The sequence below is a fragment of the Typopeltis vanoorti genome, chromosome 12, assembly GCF_054136105.1.
Source record: "Typopeltis vanoorti isolate ZY-2024b chromosome 12, IOZ_Tvanoo_1.0, whole genome shotgun sequence".
Classification (NCBI taxonomy): domain Eukaryota; kingdom Metazoa; phylum Arthropoda; class Arachnida; order Uropygi; family Thelyphonidae; genus Typopeltis; species Typopeltis vanoorti.
The window spans coordinates 91594452-91618488 of record NC_143560.1 but is presented as its reverse complement, the minus strand read 5'-3'; the positions used below and the strand labels follow the sequence as shown (position 1 = coordinate 91618488).

The 24037-nt window shown below is 35.8% G+C and overlaps 1 protein-coding gene across 1 annotated transcript in view; it reads left to right on the top strand.

The window, feature by feature from the left end:
- Positions 1-15606, top strand: part of Tdh (L-threonine dehydrogenase) — a 240374-nt gene extending 224768 nt beyond the window's left edge. The window contains exons 7-8 of the mRNA XM_090401872.1: positions 1934-2200; positions 15307-15606. Of these exons, the coding sequence (XP_090257998.1) occupies positions 1934-2200; positions 15307-15434 (395 nt within the window). The 3' untranslated portion in view covers positions 15435-15606. The remainder of the gene's footprint in view (positions 1-1933; positions 2201-15306) is intronic.
- Positions 15607-24037: the final 8431 nt, after the last annotated feature.

The following is a 24037-nucleotide window of genomic DNA, read 5'->3' as shown; positions in this document are numbered from 1 at the left end:
GTGTAAGGTCGTTGGTGATGGCAAATGTTTCTGCATCTCTGCCTGCAAGATCTGTACAACTGGAGGAGGAAAGCCAGCTAGTGTTGTGGACGTTAAAATTTCTTAGAAGGATGATTTCGCTGCTAGGAAAGTGGGATTGGAGAAAGTCGACTTTTAGGGAGAGGAAATTAAAGAGCTCAGGGTGGTTGGTTGCATTGGGGGAGTGATAGAGGCAGCAAATGAACTGACCTTTTCTTAGTAAACTCATGCCGTTTATTGCAAAGTGTAGATAGATTCTCTGTCAACTCATTTCTGTACATGAGCTGTTACTAACTTTTACTAAATCTTCACTACAACCACCACTCCAGAGATAATGATAGGTTAAAGTTCTTGGCCTCGACCATAGATGGCAACACTATCGGCAAAAATTTTTTTTTCTATATTGGTACATCTGTCATAATCATCTATGTGAAACTGCAATTTCACATAATAGTTTGTTTTATAGAGCTGTCTGAAGCAAAAGTGTTGTCTGTATTCCTTGAAATGGATAAAATTGAGTATCATGCGGTTATACAATTCTTTGTAAAAGAAGGTTTAACGACAAAAAAAATTCATTCGAAGTTCATAAAAGTTTATGGACAGTCTTCTCCTTCATTTTCAACAATTAAGAAATGGGCTGCTTAGTTTAAACATGACTGTACCAGCCTTGAAGATGATCCACGTGAAGGGTGTCCAAAAAGTGTAACAACACAAGAAATCATTGATCAAGTGCACGATATGGTATTGGATGACTGGCGAGTCAGAATGCATGAAATTGCTGAAACTATAGGCATTTCAAAAGAACATGTAGGATATATTTTGCATGAAGAATTGCAAATGAAAAAGATTTGCACAAGATGGGTGTTGCACTTGTTAACAGCAGATCAAAAATGCACTCGCATGAAAATCTCTGAACAGTGCTTGGAGCTTTTTAACAAGAATAAAACTGATTTTGTTTGTCAATTTCTGACTATGGATGAGACTTGAATTCACCATTACACACCAGAATCCAAACAGCAGTCAAAACAGTGGACAGAAGCCGGCTGATGGAACTGATTTTGTCACCAAAGATAGATGACAAAATCAGTTCCATCAGCAGGAAAGGTCATGGCATTGGTGTTTCGGGATGCCAAAGGCATTTTGTTTATTAATTATCTTGAAAAGGGTAAAACATTATTCCTGGAAATATTATTCCAATCTTTTAACCAGACTAGATTAAAAAATTTGTGAGGAAAGACCCGGTTTGCAGAAGAAAAAATCATCTTTCATCAGGACAATGCACCTGCCCACAAAGGTGTTTTGGCAATGAGAAAATTAAGGGATCTGCACTATGAATTGTTGGAACATCCATCTTATTCTACAGATTTGGCTCCCTCTGACTTCTATCTCTTCCCAAAACTAAAACTCTTCCTCACTGGCCAGCATTTTTCTTCGAATCAAGAAGTGATTGCAGCTGTAGAGGAGTATTTTGCATATCTTACTGAGAACCACTACAAGGATGGGATAATGGTGCTGGAGTATCGCTGGAATAAATGTATTAGTCTTAATGTCGATTATGTTGAAAAATAAAAATAATTTTGAAATTATAAATTTATTTTTTCATTGTTAGGTTGAGAACTTTTCAGACCACCCTTGTAGTTGGACACTTCAGTCTTTACACCACACTTGTGCAATGGGATTATCATACATTCTTTCCATTCCTGTGGAATCTTCCCTGTTCCTGAACTTAAATTCAGCTGAACTGGTTGTTCCTTTGAGCAGCCAGTTCAGCCGAACACTTTTAGCATCCTTGCTGATATCCCAAATGATAATGAAATAAAAGTTGTCTGAATTCCAAGTAAGCTATAATTGTACCTATTAATTGGTTATTTTTTTCAGATCTTTTTCTCCTATTATTATTATTTCTTTTTTTCAGATTATGCTGTTGGTATATTTCATGATGCTCTCAGATATGGCAGATATAAATGTTACTTAAGACCAGACACTCGATTACCTATGATATATATAGATGATTGTTTGGATGCTCTTATACAAGTGATGGAAGCACCAGAATCATGTCTTAGTCTCAGAACCTATAATGTTGCAGCTGTGAGCTTTACTCCAGAAGAATTAGTAGAGGCAATTAGAAAATTCATTCCCCACTTAGAAGTGATATATAAGCCAGATTCACGACAAAATATAGGTAAGGAGAAATAGCAGATGCTGTTTCTTAAATTAACTTTTTTATGTTTTAAAGATGATGATGATGATGATGATGCAAAATGTTTGCAATATTTGTTCTTTTTCTTCTTCTTATTATTATTGTACAGGCACCCACATGGAATTAGAAAACTCATCACGGGAAACCCAAACCGTCCACACAATCTATCCTACCGCTCCTTGAGACAGAGCCATCACAACTGACTTTGGCAACCCATTCCATTCTTTCACAACTCTCAAAGCAAAAAATCCTATGATATATGTAGATGATTGTTTGGATGCTCTTATACAAGTGATGGAAGCACTAGAATCATGTCTTAGTCTCAGAATCTGTAAGAAGATAATGTGTTCTTCAGTAGCCAAGTAATCTTATGAGCTACCTTAGCAATATGTCCTCTAAACTTTAACTCTCTGTCAACCACCACTCCTAAATCTTTAGCTTCATCTATTTCCTGGATTACAGTGCCATCAATGTGAAACATGCCTTGTAATCTATTTATCGCAAAATGCATAACTTTACATTTCTCACCATTAAACTGACACCTATTGCCCGTACCGACAGCCTATTTAAATCATCCTGCAAGCTCTCCACATCACCTTGATTAACTATTACTCTACCTAATTTTGCATCATCAGCAAACAACTGAATATTTCCTTTCAGGTTATTTCCTATATCATTTATGTACAAATTAAATAGCAACCTTCCCAACACTGAACCTTGTGGCAAACCACTAATCCCGTGTTTTTCCCTCGATTCTGGCCTTCCTTACACCACTTTTTGATATCTGTCTAGCAGCCATCCTCTTATCCACTTAACCAGTGTCATATCTATCCCTATTTGTTTTAATTTGCATAACAGAGTACCGTGTGATATTCTATCAAATGCCTTTGCAAAATCCACAAGATCATCATATAGCCATTTCCTTTATCCAACTCTGCTGTTACTCTATTATAAAAAGTTAGTAAATTACTAAGGCATGACCACCCCTTTACAAAGCCAAGTTTCCCCCTCATACAATGTCATATTTTTATCCACCCATTCTTGAATTCTCTTTTTTACCAATTTTTTCAGTACTTTTTACCACTACGTCTGAGATGCTGATTGGTCAATTATTTGCTACTGCAGTCTGGGAACCTCTGTTATGCAAAGGAATTATTTTGTCCTCTTTCCACTCCCTTGACGCTCTACCAGAGCTGAGACTTAAATTAAAGAACCTAGTTATAGGCATTGCCAGTTCCCTTGCACATTCTTGCAAAACCCGAGCTGATATCCCATCTGATCTCACAGGTATATTTACATTAAGATTCTGCATTATCCTGAGAACCTACATTTTATCCCCTGTTCCCACACTAGTATCTGTCATATGTTAAAACAGCAACCTCACTAGGATGATATAATTTTGCAAAGTGGTCACTTAGTAACTCAACTGTTTTTATCTCCTTCTGTCACCTCATGACCATCATCGCTCATTAAGGTTAATCTTCTATAGTCACTCTTTTTCTTACTTGAAACATAATGAAAGAACTCTTTGAGATTTTCTTTGGCTTGAAGAGCTAGATTCTTCTCATATGCCTGTCTTACCATGCTGGTCAACTTTCTTGCCTGAGCCTTGTTCTGTTCACAAGTTTGCTGGTCATCTTTCTCCTTATATACCCTCTAGATGACCCTTAACTATCTCCCCATGCGCTACTAACATCCTTACCCTGCAGTTCTTTATTCCGTGACACAGATTTAAGCCTCTTCCTATGCTTGTCATAATCACCTACCTTATAGTTCCACATATACCCCTTCTTTACATAATATTCCTCATGTTTTACAGTCTCCCAAGTCAAGATCACATGGTTACTTTCATCAATTTGAGGAAATGTGGTCACATTGGTTATGGATAGCTTTTCTGATCTAAATACCAGGTCCAGTACTCTCCTACCTCTAGTCCCCTCCATTACATGCTGCCTTAAGTAATTATCTCTCAGCAGGTGTATAAATTCCATTTCCTTCCTGCCGTGTGATTTTTCTTCCTTCCAGTCTATATCTCCGTAGTTGAAGTCCCCCGTAATAATTACTCGACCTGTACTCCTTGTACTAATTTGCTGATGCATGTCTTCCAGATCATCCAAGGAATTCCCTGGCCTGTAGCAATCTCACAGGCCAGGGAATATCTCCTGCATATCTCCTATTCTTTTTTGGCTGCAATTCATCTGCTATCATCAGCAGTACTCTTTCCTTATCCTATCTTCTCTATCTTCCTTGAAAATACTAAGCCCTTCACATTCTGTCCCCTGTAACTACATCATCTGCTGTTAGCCAAGTCTCACTAATGCCTATAACTTTTGGTGAGGCTGCACTAACCAATGCCAGAAAACTTCTTCCTCTTGTTCCTGATACTTCTGCATTAGTATATAGAAACTTCAGCATCTCTTTAGGCCCCCATTTACCTTTACTTCCTGAATTGACTGCCTTATTTGATATATTTGCTTGAAAGACTAGATTCTGCACTTGGTCATCCTCACACTCACTTGCCTCATAGGTGCCTTCATACAAAAATGACCTGCTTCCACCCTAATTGCTTAAATTTTCCTGAATTTGTGCTTCAGCATTCTCAGTGAACAAAGCTCTTTCTCTAGACACCTTACACCCAAACCATTTATATGCAGCCCATCAGCATTGTACAAATCCTTCTTTCCATCAAATACAGATCCACAAATCTTACGTCATTCTTTCTGCACAACCTACGTATAGACTCATTAGCTAGCAATCAGTTCGCCTCTATCATAGCGTGGTTAGAGACTTACACTCTTCAGTTTTGCCTCTTCTAACAACTCCTTTACATCCTTCCTCATAGAATACTTCTTGCCTCTCAAATCATTTTTGCCAACCAAGACAATCGATTCCTTTGACTTACCTTTTTCACTTGGATTGTGTGACTAATATCATGAATTTTTGCTCGAGGGAAACACAATTTTGTCACACTCTAAGTACTCTCCTGATCATTGAGTCTCGATAAATAATTTTTTCTTTAACTTGTTTTTCTTTTTTGTTCGCCCGGTCTTTATTACTACTTCATATCGCCTTCTTCTTTCTCATCTCAGCCCTGCTAAGTTCTTGCTGCTTCTGCAGTTTTTCAGTTGCGTGCTTTGTCCTGTGAAGGATAACATTCAAGCACACTATTTCTTTATTTATGTCAGTTTTGTTCTCCTCTATTTTCTTGGCTGCACATTTGACATTAATAACATAATTTTTCATCCTTCTGTCAGTACTGTCCACTCTAACATTGGCACTCACTTTTAAAACATTTAATACACACACTCTCTCTCTCTCTCTCTCTCTCTCTCTCCAGTTTCAATTTCCTTCCACATATCCTTTAATTTTCTAAATGAATACATTTCACACACGCTACACTGCACTGCACAAAATCCCAAAATTCAAATCACCCGACAACGTGGTCTTTGCAACCTTTGTTCTACCACGCAGTGGAGCCATACCGAAAAATCATATTATAACAAAAAAAAAAAATACAAAATTTACTTACAAACTAAATAGCTCAGTCAATCAGACACCCATTTGAAACAAAAACTACAATAAGTTTTTGTTTTAAATAGGTGTATGATTGACATATTATTGTTATGTTATCAGCTAAAATACAAAAAGGCTTCTTATCGTTCAGGAGCACTAAATCAACTCTACACACAAAATATACCACCTCACAGCATTCTGTGTTCAAATACCTTAAAAAACAGGTCTTTTGAAAGATATGTTTTTAATAGTGATAGTTATCTTTTTTTTATCTGTAGAAGTATGGTAAACTGTCATGTCATATAAAAATGACTAAACATATAATAAAATAAATTTAAGAGAATAATGACTTTGCCATTAAAAAACATAGGCTTAGCATTTGGAAAATACGTTTTTAATCTTGAATAGCTTAGATAGCAACAACAGGTTGACTCTTAATGGTATCTCTCTGATTGTACTCCAGAACGTATCTTGTATCACCTTTTCAATCTTTTCTACTTATCCAACACTTGTCCTATAGGATGGAAAAGGGATTATATTCCACCATTTCAAAAAAAAAAGGGGGAGAGCATGGGGGGGAAGAAGGATGTGTGTTGTTGTGTTTCATGAACAGCTGAAGATTAGTCTTTGAGAGCAAGGGAAAGTCAATTTCTCTCATTTCATCTGTCTCAGAAATGAGGGAGAAGGTCATCAAAATTAAGTTTTGCCTCCTGGAAGTCTATTGGATAATTAGCAACCAGTAGTTTGAATTCTGCTACTCTCAATCTCCAGCCAATCTGCTAGTAATTATCAAATACCTTTGAACAAAATCTGTGGAAAATACATTTGGAAGGGTTTTGAGAAACTCATGATTGCTCGTTGACTTTTCCAGAGCATTTGATCAAGTTTATTACAGAAGCCTAGTCACCAAACTGTCATCTTGCCATTATGGTCTATTTTCTACATTTTGCAGTTAGGCTGCCAGTTCCTCTTCTCAGATTTCGTCACAAATGTTGTAATACTAGGATCTATACTTTCACCCACTCTTTTTCTGATATATATATATAAATGGCCTTCTCTCATCGACCTCAAATTTGGTCCACAGTTTTGCTGATGAGAGTATACACTCCATTCCTCTTCCTTCCTCATTGAAAATCTTATAGCGCATAGTTATTCGAAATTTCATATCCTACATAACCAGTGCCACCTTGATCTTCAGTGAGACAAGAATAACCTTGTGAATTTCTCCTCAAAAGGATCTCACTTTACTTCCCCTTCCTTTTTGATAATATCCAGATTTCCAAATATGATCGATTTATCATTCCACTTTTTCTAAGATTGTAAAAATGGCAGCATTTCTGGTCAGATCTGTTTACTGCCCAGCTCCATACCTACTGAACCAGCTTCTCTTCTTTTTCTTTTATTCCGTCTATCACTGTTCTTTGGAACAACCTCTCAAAACTTTAATCTTCAGCTGTTCAAGAAACACAGCAACAGAGATCCTTCTTTTCCTCTTGATCACACATGGCAACAATGCACTATATATTTTGCAATATTACATGTGTAAACTTTGTATTAAAGAAAAAAAATTATCTGAATGTAATCTAGATGGTTAGATTTCCCCATTTGTTTAAGGAGATATATGATAGGTATTGTGTGAATGATGGGCAGTGTGGGTCTCCTGTGATGAGTCCATGGAGATACCCATCTTAATAATAATAATAATAAGAAGAAAATGGTAGTGCTATAAAATGTCATTTCAGAGAGTCTGTTTCAAAAGCGTCAACAGCAGCAATGAAGCTGCCATTGACTTTAACCCACAGCAGGTATGATGCATGAATTTACCAAAAAATTTGGGAGTTATTCTAAGAGCAATTCCAACTTAATAGCTGTAATTTTTTTTTTTTTTTTTTAAATCTAACATTACATAGCAGAATAGGACATTAGTTCTTTGACTTATGTCATTACAATTATTAACATCACTAACGGTAAAGAGAATTTTAATTATCCTATCAATTATTCTTTGTAAAATATTAAGTATTTTTTATTTGGAAAGGAAAAATAATCTGTTTGTGGAGCTTTTTGCACTTATTTACATGCTTAAATTAGCCAGTAGTTTCATGGTGTCATCGATGATATAGCAAGGTCATTTAATTATAGAAACAAATTCTGACTGTATTCACTTTTTTTATGTTTTGTAGTTGGTGTTCTTGCATTTTCAAATTGTTCACATCATGTCATTATCCATTTATGGGGTTTAATGGAAAATAATTGAATAATTGAATAATGGAAAATACAGCATATATAAATAATTAAACAACATGTTTAATTATCCCTATATATTTCATCTCAGTCACTGAAACATTGTCAGGAAAACAATATTAAAATTATAAAAACACACTCAAATGTGAAAAGGATTAGAGTCCTTAAAGCCTAAAGTCCTATGAGGGGTGCCTCTATGGGTGCTGTTGGCTAGCCTTAGCTGTGTTGGTCGGGAGGCCTAAGAATTAAAATTTCCAAATTTTGGGAAGTTTAATACAATCATATTTATTAAGATTAGATTGTTTTTTTTTTTTTTTTTTTTTTTTTTTTTTTTTTTAAATTCCACTGCTGATTCTAAAAGAAAGTCTTTCTGATTTGTATTTTTTGTGGTGTGGTTAAAGAAGAACTTAAAGCATGAATTACCTGAGCACTACAACTTTGTTGATGAATAAGAGGATCAGATCCTCCTATTCATCAACAAAGCTGTGAATAGGATTGGGTGTCAAAGAGAATAGATCATTGATGTATAGGAGGAAGAATGTAGGTGAAAGCACTGAGCCCTGAGGTACAACAATATTGAAGGAAGAATCTGATAAAAGGAAACCAGCAGTGAATGACTAGTGAGGAAGCCAGAATCTATTCACAAAGGGAAGGAGGAATGCTATAAGATGGTAGCTTGGTTCAAAGGCTAGAACATTAAGAGCACTACTTAAGTTTCTCCAAACTTTTCTTTATCCAGCCTTATCCAATACAAAATGTTGACAGTCTGAATTGCTGGACATTGAAATCACCTAAGAAGAAGAAGGTTATCTCATGTTGGAATAATTAAATTATATGTGATTGACTTAAAGAGATACAAATAGTCAAATAGCCAGTAAGTCAAGTTGGGAGAATGGTAGAGGAAGCAAAGTAAGGTAAGGATGTCTTGAGCATATAAAGGGAATCCCCAGTCTGATAATCTTAAGCATGGGATATCAGATTTGACAAACAAGTATTTTCCTTCTTACAGAAAGCCTCATGGAGAATGCAGTGAGGAAAGTTGAGGTGAGATGTTGTTACAGAGGATGTTAGCTTTGGTTCAGTGATGAACAACATACAGGCTTGAATATGTTAAGACCCTCTGATGGTGAAGTAAATCTGGAAATTTTTTTATTGTATGAAATTGTTGTGTGATATTGGTTGGATTTTTCTGATTTATATATATGTATGTATGTATGAAGATTTATTTATTATTATTATTATTATTCTGGGCAACTCCAAGGAGTCAACAGACTCATCGAGGGAGGCCCTAACATCAAGTCACGAACAGCAATTCAACATTCACACAGTATCTGTCATACCTCGCCTTGAACTCATTCATGATCATAGCACCCACAACAGACTCTGGCAGTTTATTCCACTCATTCACTACTCTCCAAGTAAAAAACCTGGCTCTAACACCTCTGCTAACCACATTCTTGCCCAGCTTCCATGTATGGCCCCTAGTCCTCCCACCACCAGTCCTATTCTCAAAAATATCTTCTGGATTAATCTTATAGAAACCCTTCAGTAATTTGAATGTCTCAATCATATCACCCCTTTTCTGCCTATCGACCAATTTTTGCAACCCACAAATCTTCAACCTGTTCTCATAAGGTTCATTCCACAGACTTGCTATCATCTTGGTCACTCGTCTCTGGATCCTCTCCACCTCCTCCCCATCAAGAAGAAACCCTGGTGCCCATATCTGAGCACAGTAGTCTAGATGGGGGTCTTATCAAGGCCCAATACAGAGGAACAATTACTTGTTTGTGTCTGCTTGTTAAAGTATTTTTCAGAAACCAAGTGATTTGATGAGCTGATTTAGCCACTTTTGCAATGTTCCCCCTAAACTTCAATTCTCTATCCACCAACACTCCCAAATCCCTGGCCTCATCAATCTCCTGGAGTACGGTTCCACCAATGTGATATACTGCTGCTAATCTTTTCACCCCAAAATGCATAACCTTACATTTTGCCACATTAAATTGACATCCATTTTCCCTAGCCCAGTCCTCCAATCTATCCAAATTTTCTTGCAAAATTTTGACATCATCTGCATTCACTATTGCCCTACCCAACTTTGCATCATCCACAAACAAATGAACTGTTCCTCTCAGATCCTTTCCTATATCATTAATGAACAAATTAAACAGCAGTGGTCCAAGAACAGATCCTTGTGGCACACCACTAGTCACAGGCCATCTTGTGGACTCTACTCCTGAATAAAGCACTCTCTGATATCTCTCCATCAACCACCCTCCTATCCATCCCCATATGTTGCAATTTACTGATTAGAATTCCATGTGGTATCCTGTCAAAGGCCTTAGTAAGGTCCAGTAGAATCATTGTAAACCCATTACCCTTATCCAGTTCAGCCGTCACTGTGTTATAATACATGAGCAAGTTACTGAGGCATGACCTACCCTTCACAAAACCATGCTGTCCCTGATACAGTATCCCATTTTCTTCTATCCAATCTTGTATTTTCCTCTTGACTACTTTCTCCAAGCCCTTGACAACGATTCCTGATATGCTAATCGGTCAGTAATTTACAACAGCAGTCTTGGAACCTCCTTTATGCAGTGGAACTATTTTCCCCTCTTTCCATCCCCTCAGGACTAACCCAGACCCGAGACTCAATTAAACAAAATGGTCAAGGGTACTGACAATTCTTTAGCCGCTTCACGTACGACACGAGCTGGTATACCATCCAATCCCAGATGTATTGACATTGAGGTTTTGTAATAGACTACTCACCTCCACTTCATTCACCACAATTTCCGTATAATCTATTGGTTCTTTCATTTCTGCAATGTCACCACCTCGATGATATATTCTTGCAAAGTGTTCGCTCAGTTAACTCAACTATATCAACTGATTCAGTTGTCTCCCTACCATCGGCATTCTTTAAAATCATTCTGCCATATACATTTTTTCTTTTACTTGCAACATATCAAAAAACTGTTTAGGGTTCTCTTTAGCCTGCATGGCCAATGTTCTTTCGTAATCCTTTTTTGCTTTTTTTACCACACTCATTACCCTTCTGGCCTGCGCTTTACACCGTTCATGTGCCTGCTAGTCACCTTTCTCCTTAAATTCCCTCCATAGTTGTTTCTTTTTTTGCAACTCAAGCTTAATGGTGTTATTCATCCATTTAACCCCCTATGTGATTTATTATTCGGACTCTAGGTATACAGTCAGCCATTGCTTCATGCAAACACTTCTTAATCGCCTCCCATGCACTATCAACTACTAGCCCTTGCAGTTGTATATGCCATGGTACTGAACCAATCAAACTCCTAAGCTTGTCACACTTACCAGCCCGATAATTCCACATGAACCCTGTCTTAATTGTAAATTCCACACCTTATTTAGCCACCTCCCAAGTCAAGACCCTATGATCACTCTCACCAATTGGTGAGACCACATTGCCTCACCAGTGGCAATGTGGTCATATTAGTTACAGCCAAATCCTCAGATGCAGTTACTAGGTCAAACACTCTCTGATCCATAGTATTTTCCATTACATGCTGTCGCAGATAGTTATCCCTTAATAACCGCATAAAATCCAGTTCCTTCCTCCCGTTGTCCTCTCCTCACTCCAATCAATGCTAGAATAGTTGAAATCTCCCATAATAATTAACCTCCTTCCATTCATTTCTTCTATTTGTTTGTGCATACTATCTCCACCATCTTTTCCATCACCTGGTCTATAGCAGCACCCAATTGTATATTTTGTTCTGCTAGCCACAATCTCACACCAAATGGCCTCAAATGTGCTCTTTTCTCTATCTTGCAATACAACTTCTATTCTCCTTGGCTGCAGCTCATCAGCTATCATCAACAATACTCCTCCCCCCCATTTTATTCTCCCTGTCATTCCTGAGTACATTATACCCATCGCATTCAATCCCACTAGCTATATCATCTACAGTCAGCCATGTTTCACTAATGCCAATAACCTGTGGTCTGGAAGTGCCAACCAAGGCCAAAAATTCTTCCCTCTTGTTCCTAATACTCCCAGCATTAGTGTACATGAATTACAGACCCCCCCATTAGCCCCATCCCTACCTTGATGCCTTATACTAACTATTCCATTCTAATTTGTTGTTCTTATTCAGGCTCAGGCATATTATACTCTTTCATACACTCAACTGCCTCCCTAAGGTCTGAATATCTACTCCCCCCCCCCTTAATAAATCTAGTTTCCCTAATTCTGCACATCCACTTTATTCAACAACACTTTTTCAAGTCTCCTTACACCGAATCCATTCAAATGCAAACCATCCATCTTATATAGATCCTTTCACCCATCGAACTCACTCCACATGTCCACAAATTCCACACCATTCGTCATGCATAACCCACGCATAAAGTCATTTGCAATTATGGCCCTCCTTCTGAACACTTCATTATCATACTGCGGCAAAAGACTAATCATCCTAACTCTCTTAGTCTTTTCTTTTGCTACCTCAAACAATTCATTCAGGTCCTCTATCATTTCCATTTTATCTCCTTTCAAATCATTCGTACCTGCCACAACTATCATTTCTTTCACCCTTTCCTTTTGCTCTCTAATAGACTCACTTACGTCCTTGATGGTTGCACCAGGTTGGTACGATTTTGTCAAATCTTCTACTAACACACCTCATACTAACGAATCTCCATACAGCACTCGCTCCTTCATTTTGTTTACGTTCACAATCATACTCTTATTTTTCCTATCATACTTTTTATTATTGGCTGGTACACTCTGTAGACATTTGTGCATAAGCTCTAGCTGCCGCTTTGCCATAAAAAATTTACTCGGTTGTTGTACATTTTTATAAAAAAGATTGAGTTACTAGAACCGAGAGAAATGAAAACAAAGTTTATTAGTTCACGACACAACTAATTTCAGCTTGTATCACCCTTCATCAGGTGCACATTAAAAAAGAAGAAATAATTAGTAAAAAAACATGGAGGAAATAACTGTAAACAACATAGAAAATTAGTGTATATACATTTCAACGTTGAAATGTTGAAGTCTGCGCATTCAAAATTGTTTCCTCGTTGGCTTCATTGTTGGGCGTATGCATGCATATAGCATCTTGTGTCTGAAAGATTGTAACTCAGGTTGTTGTTGAGATGTAGGGGGTTGAGAATGATTTCCTTTGATTGTATTATCTTCCTTTCTACTTTATCATGACAACGGAAAATGTTATTAGGCTTGTCCCATAGGACTGTATGGCTAGGGTTTTCTTCATTAGAATTGGCCAAAAATAGAACATGACTAGACAAAGCACTGGCTCACATTCTCTTGTAAGTGACATCTCTCTCTCTCTCTCTCTTGTGCTCCTCATTGCATAACTCGATTGACTTCTCTGCTTGGCCAAAGTAAGAAATGTCACAGTTGCACCAGATCTGGTAAACACCAGGATATTTAAGATTATGATGTCTAGGTTTCTGATGGCTCACAAGGGAGTGGATTTTAGGAAGAGGAGTAAATAATGTTCTTATGTTGTATTTTCTAAGAACCTTGGCTAATTTCGGTGAGACAGAGCTTATGTATGGAATAGAAATATTACCTTTTACACTAATGGCCTCTTCATTATGGCGACTGGGAGGATTAAATAGGAATTTATCAGTAGTTTTTTGAGAATAACCATTTAGTTGGAAAGTAGACTTGAGAAAATTGAGTTCTTTATTAAGTTCTATCTCATCATCAAGAAGAGAGCGAGCACAATGTCCTAGAGTAGAAATGATTCCAAGCTTCTGAGGCGGATAATGATGGGAATGACCATGGAGATATCTGTTAGTGTGTATAGGTTTTCTGTAAATCGAGATTTTAAGATTTTCTGAGAAACGGGTCGGTTTGATGTCCAAAAAAGGAAGAGAACCCCCCCCCCCTCCCCCCCAAAAAAATCTTAATTATTTTTAAAATTACTCACTCTGTGCTTCAACTTTTATATCAAAGTGTATACACAGATGTATATACATACACTGATAACAAACAAAATCACATACTGGTTTTTGATGTGTACAGAAATATACTATGAAATTATCTACATCTGAACATAGATCTTTGGCTGTAAATGTCCATATTCTGGAAGTTCAAGGCGTACCATCTGTCATAAACAAATTAACACAAAATCATAGACATATACACTGCTTCAAAGGAAGTCAACGGACACTCCCCATTGGCAAGGTGCATTGCGCTTTGTAATGAGTCGTGCATGCAGCCAGTATGGATTGAAGGAATATAATGTTCCCAAGTAAGTGCAACTGTGTCCAGGTGAATTGGCTGCAAGAAGGGAACTGACAAAATTTGAAAGAGGTGTTGTGATAGGATGCAATGTTCGGCCAATTGTTGACAAATTGGGCCATCCCTGGTCAGCAGTCAGTGATACCATACTGAGATGGAAGTGCAGGGAGTTAACTGCAAGTGCCACCTGCAGTGGATGATGCACCACACCGAACATGGCCATAGGATGCTACAAAGGATAATATGTAAAAATATCCATTCGTCAGCAGACACGTTGAATCTGCACAAAAACATTCAGAACCAAGGCTCACAATGTGGGGGTTTCCATGATAGGACTGCAATATGCAACTGACCATTGTCTCCTTCAGCAAGACAGTGGTCAGTTCTATAGAAACACTACAAAGTAAGAACTTTGCATTGTCCAGAACATTCAGATACCTCTCAGAGTAGAATGTTCATGGCATCACAAACAGAGGTCTGAGACCAAACCAAGAAAAAACAGGACCATACCATCAGACTGCCACCTCCGAATTTCATAGTTGGGGTAAGCACATTGGTAAGATGTTCACAGGGCATCCCCAATACCCATCAATCTGCTTGGTAGAGGGTGTAGTATGATTCGTCACTTCAAACCCAGCTTTCCAAGCTTCCACATCCCACTGTACATGCTCTTTGCACTACTGATGATGACGATGCATGTTGATTCGGGTAATGTGGAGCTTGCATATTGCAGTCCTATCATGGAAACCCCCACATTGTGAGCCTCAGTTCTGAATGTTTTTGTGCAGATTCAACGTGTCTGCTGACGAATGGATATTTTTACATATTATCCTTTGTAGCATCCTATGGCCATGTTTGGTGTGGTGCATCATCCACTTCAGGTGGCACTTGCAGTTAACAAACCACACATATGAATCAAAAGATTTCTAGCATAGAAATCTTTTGATTCATATGTGTGGTTTATAGAAAAAGTATACAATTTCTCAAAAAATTACAAGTAATGTTAAGATTATTTTGTTGTCAAGATGTTCATAATCTTTTACAGAATATTTAATTTTTTTTATTGCAGCAGATACATGGCCTCAGGTATTTGATGACAGCACTGCCAGAAAAGACTGGAAATGGACACATAAATATGATCTTCATGATATATGCAGAGCAGTAATATCAGTTCTAAAACCAAAATATGAGACTTAAAATGAACATCTCCGTTTGTACATTTCCCCATTTCATTCCCATGTTAGAAATATATATATTACAACATTTAAGGCTGATTTTCATCTACATTTTTTAGGGTTAAGAATTGCTTTAATAGTTCTTTAAATTAAGTAAAAAAAAGAAGAGGAAAAATTTATTAAATATTTATAAAAATTAATTGTACCAATGATATATTGCTCACTTGCTTATGATGATCATACGTTTATGGATAAACGTTTCTTTCTTAAATTGTTTTATACTTAAATTTTTCTAATTCTTTTCATTTGATGTCCAGTATTTAAAATGCACCCTTTCAAAAAGAGAATCCTAGATTAGGTATGATTCTAGAACCTAGAATCATACCTAATCCATAAGTTTAAAACTAAATTACTTCCCATGCAAATAAGTAGATTTTACATTGACATAGGTTAAAAAAAAGTTTATTTTATTTTGCCAAAATATGATAGTATAATGTTATTGTTATAATATAGTATGAAAATAAATATGCAAGAGTGTGTTATAAATAATGTTTAATGAGATCTGAAGAAAGAAAAAAAAAAGAACTTAATATGAAGAATGCTTATTGCAAATTAATGGAGCATTTTTAAGTCATGGCTGCATTACATTATGATATAATATTTACTTGAAAAAAAAATTTATTCGTTAAGCAATTTTTTAAAGATTGGTTTTAAGTTTTAATCGGTTCTTTACTATAGCTACTAATGTTTTTGTTTGTCATGAAAAACAAAGTTCTTGTTAATAATATTTGACTATCAGTATATATGAAAAGGGAAATGTTCCTTATTCAGATTTTAAAAGGTAATTGTGTGTTAGATATACTAGAAAACACAAACACTACAGACTGTTTTTTTTTATGTTAAAAATCAGATATTTCAAACCAGGGATTGAAATTTATATCCGAAGAATGAATCCTTTTTGATCCTCACATAATTATTCTGGTGTAAATGATATATATTTTTACAAATATATTTTTATTCTCCTACTTAAGCAATTTATGTTTAAGTTCTAGGATATCTATCTTTGAAGATTTAATCCAGAGGAGCACTTTTTTTTTTTTTTTCACTCAAATAAATTGTTCCTGTTCAGAGCAAAAAATTTCAAATAAACTTAACCAATATCAAGATTCTTATAACTTATAAGCAATACAAGCAAAGGTAGCCCCCCCTGAGTGTCGAGTCATCAGAATTCAAGAAGAACCGGCCTACCAGCGCAGAACTCGGAGGGTAGGCCGGTAGACAAACGAAGGTAGCCCCCTGAGTCTTCAGAGAGATGAGATGAGATTAATTGTATTTAACCTCTGTTTCTAACAATTATTCTTTTTATTTCCGAGCGTACCTATATATGCACAAGGGGTCACTCCGATTGGTGCAATGACTTTAACTCTTTCTTTCAGAATCCAAAAAAAAATCACTGACTCAAGACTAAATACAAAATAAACACATTTAATAAAACACAAACAATATATATATATACTTCAAATAAAGTTACATAATTAACTACAAATTAATTGGATCTAAAGGTCTTAAATAAACTTACAGTTAAGAGATCAGCCATTCTCTGACTCATTCCATTACTGATTTGTTTAACATATAGTTCATCTCATTTTACTAGCCTAAACACTTTGTTTACACAATAACAAAATGTACATAGCCAGTTTCTCTGTTAAGGCCTCATGTAGCACACATTAATTCTTCTTGACATTGAAGTGTAGATATTCTGAATTCACCTAAGTATAAACACTTTCACTTCATGCAATTCTTTCCAATCAGCGTTTCTTCGAACATTCCTTTAGAACGTCATTAACAATATCTTCTTTTATTTACGAATACTTATTGACAGTCTTCCACCTTAAAACTCAGTTCTACAATTCCCTTTTTGGAATCTGCTATTAATCTTCCAATCAGCGTTTCTTCGAACATTCCTTTAGAACGTCAATTGCAATATCTTCCTTTATTTACCAACACTTGCTGACATTATAATTGGATCCAAGGCCTTTTAAATATAAACTTACACTTATGACTAGACTAAACACTTTGTTTTCACAATGACAAAATGTTTCATAGCCAGTTTCTCTCTGTGTTAAAGCCCTTTTCCGAAGATATATGACTTTATTCTTCATTTTCATAGGATCCTTTCTCATCACTCATGTAGCACACATTAATTCTTCCTGACTCAATTCTGTCTTCTCTTCAGTAGAAATAATAGTTAGATCGGGCATCCTTAAGACATGAAACTTCCTAATCAGAGTTTTCTCGAACATTCCTTTAGAACGTAAATAGCAACCTCTTCTTTTATTCACTAATGCTTATTGACAGTCTTAACTCTTCCACTTTAAAACTCACAGTTCTACAATTCCCTTTTTGGAATCTACTACTAATCTTCCAATTAGCATTTCCTCGAATATTCCTTTTAAAACAACTATAGCAATATTTTCTTTTATTTATCAATACTTATTCCACTTTGAAACTTCGTAGTTTCAAAGTGGAATAAGTATTGATAAATAAAAAAAATAATTTCCACGATTCCTTTTTCGGAATATACTATTAATTTTCCTCCGACTGTCACATAAAAAAAACTTAAGTTCTTCCAGATCTAAATATCTGCTGGCCTGTGTTCTAATTTCTATCTGAATGCTCTCTTGTTTACTCCCGTTACTTCGATACCGAATGCTCTCCTTGTCAGCTGTCAATCACACATCAAACTTCTCGGCGAGCATGCGCACTCCATGAAACTGGCAAGCAAGAAACTGGGTATAATGGCTGACACGTTGTCTCCGTTAGCGACAGAGCATGCCTTCATAAAACACAACTTAATATTTTAAACTACAAATGAATTGTTTAAAGTAACACAACTATTCAAAGCTGATAAGTACATCAATTTTTTAACTTCCTTACATTTCATTTTGACAAAAGAATTTCAATAACGGGCACATCGCAAGTGCCGACAATGTGTGTTATGAAACTAACACGCATAATAACTCAGAGGGTAGGCCGGTAGACAAGCGAAGGTGGCCCCTGAGTGTCGAGTCATCAGAATTTAAGAAGAACCGGCCTACCAGCCCAGAACTCGGGGGGGGGGGGGGGGGGGGGTGCCGTAGGTGCCAGGAGGGTAGAACCCCCCCTAGTGTGTGTGTGTGTGTGTGTTTTTCAGATGGAGCATTTTCTGGGAGTTAAATTTTTTTCTCTGACTCAGAAATATATCTTCAGAGGAACAAGTAACTATTTGGACAGATAAAAAATTCTATCCTGGATTATCAATTAATGTGAGAAAAAATAAAATTATTTTGGTTCAAAACCATTTCAACCCTAGTTTCAAACAGAATCATTCACAGTGAAACCAAGACAATAAGCTAATTTAAGTTTGATTCAAAGTTAAATCTGTGGATTGAGGACTGAGTGAATTGAAGATGGATTTGAATAATTCTGTCTGAAACTGACTGTTGATGTAGAAAATTGAAGGGACAACATCAGTAGTTTGTTATGATGAATAATTTGCTACAATGATTCCCCCCCCCCCCCTCTCCCCATAGCTTTGTCTAGGACTGTTTTGATAGTTTGTTATAGCAGTTTTTGCTTAGTGAGAGTTGAATGTATCTGATTTTTAAGTAAAAATAAAAAAGTTGTTTACTTCAGATATGAATATGACTAAATCACTGCCAAATAAATATGGTTACTAGAATGATTGTGAATAAATATTTCTGTTAATAACAAAGGCTTAAGCATGCCTGAACAGAGAATAGAAAGGTTAAGCAAATATCAGAACTCTATATAGTGGTGTAGCTAGAGCTTTTGCTGCCCGGGGTGGTCCCTGAGTTTTCCGCCCCTCTCAATACACACCAAAAATACTACAAAAAGTCAAAACGATGTATAGGGAAATAAATTAAAATGTTTATTTTTGAAGTAAAACTTTAATTTCAAATTAAAGTTTCTCTAAAAATTCTCTAAAATGTTATTTTTCTTGCTTTTCTGTTAGCAAAATTGTCAATGACATTGGCGAGGTCTATTTCATAATAATGTAGGTAATTCTTAATCTATTTTATTTAGAAAAACTCCTCTCACAACTAGCAACACTTACAGCAATTGTGAGGAAAATTCACAGTAGTATTACAATATTTGAAATGCAAAAGTTCAAACTGTCGCTCGGGGTGGACCGTCCCCTCTGCCCCGTCCTAGCTATGCCTCTGACTCTATGATTAAGTTACATTTCATTTGTGACAGAAAAATAGACAAGGTATGCAACATTTTATTATTTGACACCTTGAGTCCAAGGACTCATCAAGGGAGGGCATCTGCTCTACAACTCCATCTCCACAATTCAATTACCAACTGACCGCAACTACACCAACACCACTGGTATTTCTACAGACAATAGCAACCATCCATGCCCATGGCGGGATTCAATTCCACAGCCTTTTGGCTGGAGAGCGGATACGCTATCCACTCGGCCAACCAGGCCAGCGACTCAGCCAAACATATCTTTGATCTAGATACATCTCATTTGCACACTTTTACAACATATCAATGCTTGCTGCCTTAGGTTGGTTAAAGATGATTTGAAACTTAGAAGGCCTACTTATTTATAAAATTCATATATTCAAGTTCAGCTCCATATTCATGTTCATATAAGTTGTTGTTATACTTGGACAATTGTGGAAAATGCTCAGATGTAAAACATGCTCACCATATTTACAGACAAAGCTTGTTGAACTTTGAGAGCAAAAGCTCAATGATGTCTCTCTAGACTTAAAATAAATGCTACTAGATGATAAGTATTTACAAGCTAAAAAGAATATGATTTGGAGCACATACACTTTTATGCTCATGATTTTGTAATAACAAATAAATTATGTATCCTTGTTTTGGAATTACAAAACTATCTGTTATTTCCCTATGAACTCAAATAGTGCATTTCCTCCTGTTGACTCTACATTTAAGGATTTCATCGCCCTCTTACCAATATGCCCTTTGTTTATTAGCTTTGATGTTGAATAATCTTTTATTTGATTGTCTTTTATTTAAATCTATTTGTGAAATTTATACAGTTCTTATATTTTATTATAATAATGTTCTTAGTTATATTTTACTAATACAATAGTACTTATTTATTTTACATGGTTACTACTTTACATTAACTTATATGTTAATTTAATAATTAGTTTTAAATTCACATTAGAATTAGCATCACAGGAAAATTATTCTAGTTCACATTTTCAGAAATGTGAAATTCTTTATTAGAGATTTCAATGTACAATACTATTATCACTTATAATCTTGTAAAAAGTTTTATGAGCGATTTTTTTCCCTCAAAAATGTAATAGAAATTATGAATTAATATAATAGCATTTAGTTTTGGTATAGAATAATTGTGCTAGATTACATCCTTGGGCATGATTTTAACCATTAGTTATACTCAGTCTAGAGATTTAAAAAAAAAAAATTCTGCTATTCTAGCTTTGATTTAATTTCTAGAAGATTATTCGAAATATATATATATATATATATATATATTTTTTGCATTAATAGCTGTTTTATTTCAATTTTTGCTTGATTGCATCCTTCTGAATGCTGTTTTTAGTATGACTTCACAGCTGTAGTTTGTTTATCGTGGAAGTTTTTTACAAAAACTCTTGTGTTTTCTACTTCAATTTTTATGATGTCCTTGACAAGACTTGCTTCTTAAAGAGGATGGTGGGTGGGGGTTGGGGGATTTCAATCATTTTTGCATGTATGTCGCTGCTTCATCACTTGTAAAAGGTTGCCAAAAGTACTATGCCATAGTATAGTACACTGTCATGTCTTCATTATCCAGCAGGAGGTCTACATCCACACATAAGGATGTCATCCACAGATAATCAACATTACCCAAGAATTAGAACATTTTTGGCCTGTTCAGCTGTACTGTTTCTACTCCCATTATGTTTTTTGCAATTCTAACAACTCCCTGTGCTTGTGTTGACATTCATGGCCAAATGACATTATTTTAACATTTCCACGTTTATATTTCTTGATAATATTTTGTGTTTGTTTGACACATTTGTATATTTGATATTCTTGCCAAATTTAATGTTAAGCTTTCATGTTGCCCAGAGAATATTAACAAGCAGTAGAAAGCCAGACTAATTATTTTTTATTCTACTGGTCACAGAACATTCCAGGAGTTTTCTTTGCCTGATTAGTTAAGTGTTAATTATACTCCCTTTTCACTTTTTCTACCAAACAAGTTGCCTTCCTACCTGTTCCTTATATTCATCATGTAACTGATTACTAACACACCCACCCCAAACACACACACACACACACACACACACACACACATACACACACACACACACACACACACATTGCTCCATAAGGCCTTCTCCTTTTTCTTGTTCCAGGTTGTATGCTTTAATCCCATCACCCATTCATTTTACACCTGCCCTACTAATTTTCTGAACTTTTGGAATATGTTTAAGAATTTCTTGACCAGTACAGTAGCAAAAATATTTGAACATATTCCAAAAGTTAAAAAGTTATTTATAATAGTGCTTTACAGTATAAACCACACTCACCCAGCTTCAGAACACAGTTATAACTGCAAACAAGCACTAAATAATTGTAGAAAATAAATTCAAATTGGAAATGAAAGGACATTAGTTCATTTTAGTTACAATTTAAATTGTTTCCCACAATTATTTAGTTCAGTGCTTGTTGCAGCTATAATTGCTCTGAAGTGCTAGGTAGAAAATCAGCGAAATATTAGTAATTTTAATAAATGTATTTTTTCCTCTTTTGGTGTTGTTTATACCAAGAAGAGCTATTATGAATAATCAATGACACCTAAGCCTTGCCATATGTGATCAGAAAGAGTCCATGTAAAATGAAGGAGTGATAGGACTAAAGCATACAATCTAGAAGAAGAAGAAAAAGGCATTGTGAAGCAGTATGGGATGGTGGGGGATGAGCCAGTAATCAGTTACATGAGGAATATAAGGAACGAGCTAGGAAAAAAGTGACTCATAGTCGCCTTCCTCGCCTGTCTCCTCCTTGTAGTTATATATGCTTTCCTCACAGAAGCCCGATAGGAAGGGATTCTGTGAGGTTGACTGTCACCCTGGTGATCACCCCATTCACAATAACATCCTATAATGCAGTTATGAAAGATAAGATTTAGTTGTCCTTCAGAAATCAAGAAATTCCTAGATGCCATCTTTTCATTCTAATCTATATGTCCACAATTAAAATCACCTGTAGTTATCATGTGCCTTTTTTTTTTCTACACCAATTTACCTATACATTTCCAGGCCTATAGCAACATTCCATTAAATATATCAGCCTGTAATTCTGCTTGCCACCACCTCAAATTCTCCACCACCGTTTTATTCTGAATCTCCACTTTATACAGGCATAGTTTATATATCATAAATCCTTTTGCTCTGCTTAAATACACTTAATACTTTCATCTATATTACCATCTGTATGTAATCATCAAAACTGAACTTTAATTATACCAACAATTTTCAGGCAGATTAACTCACACAGTGTAACTAATTCGCCTTCTCTTAATTCAGAACCCTGTAGCATTCATAAACACAGTAGCTCATTTCGTGTCTGTAACCAGTCAATGCCATACCAGCTTGCCTTTATTATTATTACTACGTGACACATCGTGGGAGGGCACCCGGCTTGGCTACACACATCTCACCATCTCCCCTATTACTCAATTCTCCATCTACACACAACTACGTTACCACTACCATCAATGCCATCTGCTGCCTCTCACCACCACCACCAACAGTATCTTTTAATTTATTATTTATTTTCTTTACTATTTCCTTGAAGTTGTCCATTGGTTTTTTTCTGCTTACTGTTTTTTTTTTTGTTTTTTTTTGTCTAAAATTTTGTTTCCTCGATTAGTTCTTTTCTTGCTCACTGATTTACTGTGTCTGCTATGTTTACTTATTTCTCTCACTGAAACAAATTTCAGATAAATAGGGTTCTTATACATCAAGATAGTTCATTGTTACAGAAACGGATTACATAGCAGTAACTACCATATTTAACCTCGTGAATACATTGACATTGATGATGTTAAATGTTTATTTGAGATAATGTTTCATAAAGTTTAAATTTTTATGAGCAGAAAGCAAGTTGTTTTCATAGAATTTCCATACTTTTTCTGACTGCAGATCATAGCTAGCTTGGCACATTAATTTTCAATAAGTATGCAGAAAACAATGTAGAGCAAAAACTTTTTGAAGTTCAATCCAATGCCAACTATTGTAGTCAGTTTGAACTTTTCCTTTTTGCAGAGACAGTTGACATACTGAAATTATCTGTCACTCTCAATTCACACATGTAGATGAAACTCTCCTTGTTCAAAATTCAGTTAAACCAAAAAAAAGAAGTAAGAATAGCAGACAGGAAAAGAAAATTTAGCAAAAAAAACCCCTTTTTCTACCCATAAAAATAGTACTAATGAATACCCATAAAAACTAATCATAGCCAACTTGGCATGTTAATTTCCAGTAACCATGCAGAAAACAATGCAAACAGTGCTGATTATTTCTGCGCTTCTACCCAGTCACCTGGTGTGTTACCTAC